This window comes from Drosophila ananassae, chromosome XL (genome assembly GCF_017639315.1).
Source record: "Drosophila ananassae strain 14024-0371.13 chromosome XL, ASM1763931v2, whole genome shotgun sequence".
Taxonomy (NCBI): Eukaryota; Metazoa; Arthropoda; class Insecta; order Diptera; family Drosophilidae; genus Drosophila; species Drosophila ananassae.
The window spans coordinates 7,999,525-8,007,666 of NC_057931.1; the positions used below are offsets into that span (position 1 = coordinate 7,999,525).

Below are 8,142 nucleotides of genomic sequence, written 5' to 3' on the forward strand. Positions count from 1 at the left end.
CCCAAGGGGTCCCCCTTGAAAATGGCCGTCATCCCCATGTTTTCCACTTTTCCCTCTTCCGAATCGCACAGCTCCTCCAACTTTGCTCCGATCGGAATAAGATATACATTTTCGTGATCAGGGAACTCATAAGATCCATTCTACATTCAAAACTTTCCTTAAATACCGTTTTTCAATTTTTCGAAATTTTCCCAAGGGGTCCCCCTTGAAAATGGCCGTCATCCCCATGTTTTCCACTTTTCCCTCTTCCGAATCGCACAGCTCCTCCAATTTTGCTCCGATCGGAAAAAGATATTCATTTTCGTGATCAGGGAACTCATAAGATCCATTCTACATTCACAACTTTCCTTAAATACCGTTTTTCAATTTTTCGAAATTTTCCCAAGGGGTCCCCCTTGAAAATGGCCGTCATCCCCATGTTTTCCACTTTTCCCTCTTCCGAATCGCACAGCTCCTCCAACTTTGCTCCGATCGGAAAAAGATATACATTTTCGTGATCAGGGAACTCATAAGATCCATTCTACATTCACAACTTTCATTAAATACCGTTTTTCAATTTTTCGAAATTTTCGCAGGGGGTCCCCCTTGAAAATGGCCGTCATCCCCATGTTTTCCACTTTTCCCTCTTCCGAATCGCACAGCTCCTCCAATTTTGCTCCGATCGGAATAAGATATACATTTTCGTGATCAGGGATTTTATTAGCTTCTTTCTACATTCAAAACTTTCCTTAAATACCGTTTTTCAATTTTTCGAAATTTTCGCAGGGGGTACCCCTTGAAAATGGCCGTCATCCCCATGTTTTCCACTTTTCCCTCTTCCGAATCGCACAGCTCCTCCAATTTTGCTCCGATCGGAATAAGATATACATTTTCGTGATCAGGGATTTTATAAGCTTCTTTCTACATTCACAACTTTCCTTAAATACCGTTTTTCAATTTTTCGAAATTTTCCCAAGGGGTCCCCCTTGAAAATGGCCGTCATCCCCATGTTTTCCACTTTTCCCTCTTCCGAATCGCACAGCTCCTCCAATTTTGCTCCGATCGGAAAAAGATATTCATTTTCGTGATCAGGGAACTCATAAGATCCATTCTACATTCACAACTTTCCTTAAATACCGTTTTTCAATTTTTCGAAATTTTCCCAAGGGGTCCCCCTTGAAAATGGCCGTCATCCCCATGTTTTCCACTTTTCCCTCTTCCGAATCGCACAGCTCCTCCAACTTTGCTCCGATCGGAAAAAGATATACATTTTCGTGATCAGGGAACTCATAAGATCCATTCTACATTCACAACTTTCCTTAAATACCGTTTTTCAATTTTTCGAAATTTTCGCAGGGGGTCCCCCTTGAAAATGAACGACATCCAGCTCCTCGAATTTAGCTCCGATTGGAAATAGGAGTGAAAAGGAGTTGGAATACGAGGAGTGGGGTGATGAGGAGTAGGTGAAATAGTAGTAGAATAGCTGGAACCATAAAAAGACACTCTTTTCTCATATATTTTGTTATTTTTTTATTAATGAACCCTTTTTAAAGCTACAACAATGAAATTTTTCGTTGCAGGCTTCGGCGGCGTCTCCCCTCGCACCCAGTGGGGTCGTGTGGCTGCCCTGGTGTACGCCCTGTTTGGAATACCGATTGTCCTGCTCTATTTGTCCGCCATGGGCGAGGCGTTGTCGGCCGGAATGCGTTGCCTGTTCCGTCGCCAAAAGGTCAAAGGCGGGCCGGGGGGCAGTGGCGGCGGTGTTGCCGGATCCGGAGGCGCCTCGGGCTCATCCAGCGGCATTAATGGCAGCGGCGGTGGTATCGGTGTCGGTGGCGGCAGCGGAAACGGACGGAAACAGGACAAGGCAAAACAAGGACAGGGACAAGGACATGGGCAGGGGCACTACAGCCACCAGAAGTACATCTACCAGCAGCAACAGGCGGCGGCGGCAGCGGCGGCGCAACAGCAACAGGCCCAGGACAAGAAGTCGAACGAACGACGCAATTCTCCCAGTGTACCCATCTCGATATGTGTGTGTGTGCTGCTCTGCTATGTGAGCAGTGGTGCGATTCTGTTTCACAAGCTGCAGAACTGGAGTGTCCTGGAGTCCTTGTACTTCTGCTTCACGTCACTGGGCACCATCGGCTTTGGCGAACTGGCACCAAAGGGAACTCTGGCTCTGTACACCGCCTCCGCTTACATCCTGGTGGGCATGGCCGTGGTGGCCATGTGCTTCAGCCTAATCCAGACCGAGATTGTCGTTTGGCTGCGTCGCTTCAGTGTCCAGGATCATGTGATGCCCAAGGCCGAGGAGGTGGCTCTCGTTTCCGTGACTGTCACACCGAAGTCCTCCTGACAGCGACCCAGTGCGGATCCTGGTGCAGGACCGCTGGGCATGCAGCCCAATAGCTTGGCCCAACATCAGACCATGTTCTTCGGCCCGGCCCACACCCTCACCCAGTACAGCTCCCTGCCCCGACGCAGTCATCTGGCCGGTTCCGGCATGGGCATGGGCATGGGAATGGGCATGGGCATGGGGGCTGGTGGCTTGAATGCCGGAGGTGGAGCCTTCCAGCGGAACACACCCATACGTCGGTCGACTGGCATACCGGAGCATCATCTCGAGTACTTTGTGCCGCGCAGCATCAGCGAGTTTAATCTCTCCGGAGTGGGGGATCTGGCCCTGCCGCCGCCACGACGCTTCTCACCCAACATGGGCGGCGGCGGCGCCACTGGCGGAGGAGGAGGAGGAGGCTATAACATGAACATGGGCGGCGGCATGAATATGGGCATGAACATGGGCCTGGGCCTGCCGCACGGCCTCCAGCTGGGTCCGCCCCAGACACTGCTCTGCTCGGCGGCCACCTCGGCCCAGGCCCAGGTCCAGGCCCAGGTACCGCCACCGCCGCCGGCTCAGCTCCAGATCATGACGTTGAAGCCGCGCAGCGAAAAGATGGTCACCTTCGAGGATGAATCCAAGCCGAACTCGGCCAGCGGCTCGGGCGCCACAGTGACTCCCGTGTCTGTCACCTGCCCCCACGGAGTGCCGACCACGCCGCGGAAGTCGGGCGACATCTTCATGTGACCGGGAGCCGGAAACGGGAACGGGAACGGGAACGGGGATGAGGCCGCCGACCTGAACGCGGCCATGCGCCTGAGGGACAGCATCGACGATGCCCTCTGCCCGAAAACGGGCCCAGCACCAGGTGAAGTGATACGAGTCTAAGATCTTGAGGTGGTAAGATCTGAAAGGAAAGGGGTGGAAAGTGAGAGGAGTTACTAAAGCATACACTGTAAAAAAAATCTTGCACACAAATCTAATAACTTCATGGCAGCTGGAGTGGTTTTTTTTGTTTTTTTGTCTGTCAGTACGAGAGTAGAAGTCAAATATTTATTTATTATTACTATTATGAGTGTAAATAGAAGTGACAACCACAAGTGACAACAACTAGAGTTGGGCGAGTGAATTAAAATTAAAATTAAAATTAAAATTCGTAATGATAAACGCATGAATAATTGAAATCATTTCGGCGGTTTAAGGCCCGGATCTGATGCCGTGAATTCACAAATTCAGAAATTGAGAAAATACTGAAAATTCAGAAAATTAATAAATACAAAGACAAACAAACAAAAACATACATTGAACTATGAATAATAAATAGGGGGCGTGCCATTAAAGGCGGAGGGCGGGGATGGGGAGGGCGTGCCATTGAAGGCGAATGGGCGTGGCTAGTGCAAACAAAATGCAAATGAAAATGAAAATGAAAATGAAAATGACAAATTGTATAAACAGCAAAGGACAAAGTTTATTTAAGCGATTTGTTAGTTAGTTTCCCAATGTCATAGTGCGTACTACCATTTTTTGTAGTGTGGCTTGAGGGTTTTAAATTGAAATGGGTTTTAATAGAATAACGCCTAGCAGTTGCTAAACAATATTTTTTTGTTTTTAGTCAAATAAGGTAAATGTGAAACAGATTTTAAAATATCGTTCAACTCTGTGTGTATTTCAGACTCAAAATGTTAAGTGTATAAATGTATATGAGTGTGCCAAAAAAACCAAAAAAACAAAAAATATATTACAGAAGTAAAGCAAGCTAACCAGAAACAGAAATCACTAAATACTCACCATAAAAAAACTAATATACTAAGAAGTAAAGTAAGATTCATTTGAGAACCATAGCTTCCACCGATCCAATTGATATTTAAAGCAAGAGCCAGAGCCAGAGCCAGAACACCCGTCGCTTTAGAGCCTCGTCTCTATTGTTTTTTGGCCCAAACACCCCCTCACCGCCCTAGGCAATTAGGCTTAAATACTTTTTAAATGCATTTTGATTGTAGGTAATTGAGCGCGTGAATGGTCATTTTGTTTGTTGTTTGCCATCATCCTATTTGTTATTTGTTATTTGTTGATTGTTATTTGTTGATTGTTTTTCCTGCTTTGCGACATTCGAATTTCGAATTTCGAAATTGGATGGCTGTCAAGCGAGCCGAGCTCATTTCAAAGTGTTCTTGTTCATTTATCCCTTCGTCCTTGCAAGCTCCCTCTTCCTATGTTTTATCAAAAAATTAAATTCAACAAATAATATATGTATATGTGTGTGGATTAAATTTAAAGAGCCAGCCAGCCAGCCGATTGCCCACAGAGTGGGCACGGTTGTTAGTGGCATTTGTTAATTTTTGTGCCATATTCAATTTGTGGCATTCAATTAAAATAGTGAAATTAAACCAGATAGGCTAGTCATTACTCGTACAGACCCACACAAAAATATTAATATAATATATATGTGTATACAAAACCATACATGCAGGAGACATGGCTTTAAATATATATTATACATATATGGGTTGTGGCCCTGCCGAGACAAAAAAAAACGAAAATCAAGAGAAAAAAATCATAAACAAGATCGGGCAGTAACTAATTGCGAAGCTACAACTTGTGTCATAGTCTAAGCCAATTCAGATATATGTCTATGTAGTTAATAAATAAAACAAAAAGCTGGCAGGCCGTCGGGGGAGAAACAAAAGCGATAGAACAAATATTGAAATTAAGCCAATGTAATTAAATTAAGTCCACTTTAACACGCATTCAAAACCAAACACACATAAAGGACACTGGACAGTGGACACTGGAATAGGTCAGAGGACACTGCAATAACCGCAGACAAATTAATACCATCAAGTAAATGAAAGTAACTTAAATGTAACGATGTTTTTTTTTTTTGTCAAATTCCTAGCACGGTAAGTTGAACTTTTAGGCTAACAACCGCAGAGGTTAGGTATAGATTACTCTAATTCATGTACTCTTAGTCCACTAGATACTGACACTGATACTGGCAGCATACATATATCGACAGATACAGAATACAGAATACAGATTCAGATACAGATACAGATTCAGATTCAGATACAGATACATATGTAGCCGTACACAAAACGAAAACTAATCCAGCATCGGGACAAAAAAACAAAAAAAAAAAGGCAAATAATATGTAAGAAATACCGCAGTTTGCATCATATAAATGTATACATACATCTCTATATATATAAATGGTATATACATACAACAAAAAAGGCAAAAAAAAAAATGAGAAAAGAATAAATACATCATGAATTTAGTCAAAAATCAACAAGACCTTGTTTACTTTTCTCACTTTCCCAACTTCCACAGCCTAGGTGTACCAACATGTTCCATATGGCAACTTACTGAGGGTACTTTGAAGTCTAAAAAGTTGCCTATTTGCGGAGCTGAATCCCATTTGCCCGTAATGGAAATTGTAACTCGGAAAAAATAAAAGATTTAGGGTTAAGGGTCAAAGGGTAGCCAGAAAAAAAAACAAGAATAATTGGCCAAATTAAATGAACATATTTATGGCAGACTTATGGTGAGTATGAGAGGGCAAAGGACCTTTATTTTTGTTGTGAGGATTTTGAATTTCAGCAAATTTAAGATGATCTATGGAAAGGTATATAGGTAAGTGTATTTTAAGAATTTAGATCCTATAGCTTAGAGGCTTAGAGCCTTGTTCCTTGACTATTTTTCGAAGTAGACCAAACCAAACCACTATATCCTTTATATCCTGATCTTAAAACTCCCCGATTGACCTTTTGCTTTGGCGTTTGCTTGGCAATTTACAAAATAAAGTTCATTATGTCCTCCGAAATCCGAAGAGTAAAATGAGAAAAAAATCCTTGCCCCGCCACGGATTCCGAAAAATCATCAAAGAGAATCGATGAGGCAAAAATGAGTGCACTCATTGGAGCGGCAGGAAAGTGAGTGGAATGCGAATATCTTAAATTTAAATTAAATTTGCACAAAATCAATTTGTGCGTTAATTGATAAAGATAAAGATAAAAAAAAAAACAAAAACAAAATGCGAAACCGAACGAAACGAAAACAGGGCGATATCTGACCAATAAAAAAATATCTCTACCTTCCGAACCATGGCGGCCTCTTTCCACATTTTTTCCATCGCTCCACACTCGCACTCGCACTCGAACTCGGACTCTGTTTGGTTTTTTTGAATTATTTAATCATTTAATTAGTGTTAATAATTTATAGCAAACAGCTTCGCAATCAATTTGCGTTTCTGTGTGTATATCTTTATATCCCATATCTCTTTGTGGGTGTCTCGATGTGTGTGTGCATTTTATGACAACTCTGGAATGGAATTTCACTTAATCAAGAGTCGAACCAGAACTGAACCGAATTGAGAACTCAGGTGTCCAGCATCCAGCTCAAATGGCATGCCAGATGGGTGTGTCCGAGTGTCCGAGAGTCCGAGAGTCCGGCTTTTTGCCACATCAATTTAATTTACTTCTGACAAATATTGCCATATCCTGCCAACGCATATCCTTCCGTCTTTGGCCTGGAAGCTGGAGTAGTGGTGTTTGTCGAATCCATAGACGAAATGTCAAGTGGAAAAGCATTAGCCCATCAAATGATGTGTAATGTGCTCGAATGTTCTCCAAATTTATCAGGCCAATGCCTAAATGTACGTACAGTGCGTGTCATTCAAGTAAATGTGAATTATAGAAATGGCCTGAAAGGGTTTAGGAATCATAGTTATATTGTATGGAAGTTGTATCTTCTTCAAAGTAATACTTATTGTTATGAAACCCACTGTATCCGCACATTTGAATTGTTTGCTTTTAATGCTTCTATTCCTAATACCTTTCAATGTTTGACCCAAAATCACTGAATTACCCCAATTTGCACAAATGGAATGACATTAAATGAAATTTTGCCAGTCGGTAGGGATCAGATGCAGGTCCTTTAGATCAAAATTGTGAGATCCTGTCTCTCTACAGATAGGACACATCGGTAGGGGTAATAAATTTCGCTTAAATGTTCTCCTTTGTTCGAGTCATTAAAATCGCATTTGGCAGAAAAGAAGGAACCCACTCATCTGACGATGATGTGGCTCCAGCTCAGCTTCTGTTTTTCTCCAAAAAAAAAAAAATATGATAATGATGATGGCGATGGTCTCGGTCTCAGTCTCCGTCTTTTGGCCCAGTTTTACCATTAACGTTGACTGCTACGTTGTCAACACACTTGACATATAATTTGATTACGCATACGCATTTTATTAACTCATTTTCGCAGTCGGGCCGCTTCCTTCGCTTCCAATGCCGATATGATATACTTACACACCCGTATATATGGACGTATACTTCTCTTGGCCATTAACGGTAACGTTACGTTATGTCGGCTCTGCGGTTTTCAAGTGCCACGCCCCCTCCAAGCGCCCTGTGCCACATATATGCTATATTCTGGTAGCATATTGTCTGCTCTCAATTATAAAAACAACAAGAACAGCTTGCGGTATTAGCGATGGTTGCCATTCCATGATAGCTCGCGTGCCATAATCCTTATTCGACCAACTCCCATCTCTAGACATCCTGCTGCAATAACTAATTTCTTTTTACAACTGTGGCAGCTCTTCAGCTTTATGGAAACACAACCACACACACACACACCCTGACACTCCCAAACAACTCAAGTGGCGCTGCGTCCTTAAATCTTTCAATATTCTCCCACACAAAAACCTTAAAGCTCAACCCCAAGGGGAGATCCGAGAAGAAAAAGTATACAAAAATGCAAACAAACTTTAAGGTGTTGGGAAGTAAGCAATTAAAGTATAACAACAGCTTAAATGGATA

General features: G+C 42.8%; 1 protein-coding gene across 1 annotated transcript in view; it reads left to right on the forward strand.

The window, feature by feature from the left end:
• The window catches only part of LOC6502290, a 76,364-nt gene extending 71,393 nt beyond the window's left edge, over window positions 1-4,971 (forward strand). Inside the window, 1 exon segment of the mRNA XM_001966144.4 lies at window positions 1,560-4,971. Within this exon segment, the coding sequence (XP_001966180.3) occupies window positions 1,560-3,208 (1,649 nt within the window). The 3' untranslated portion in view covers window positions 3,209-4,971.
• Window positions 4,972-8,142: the final 3,171 nt, after the last annotated feature.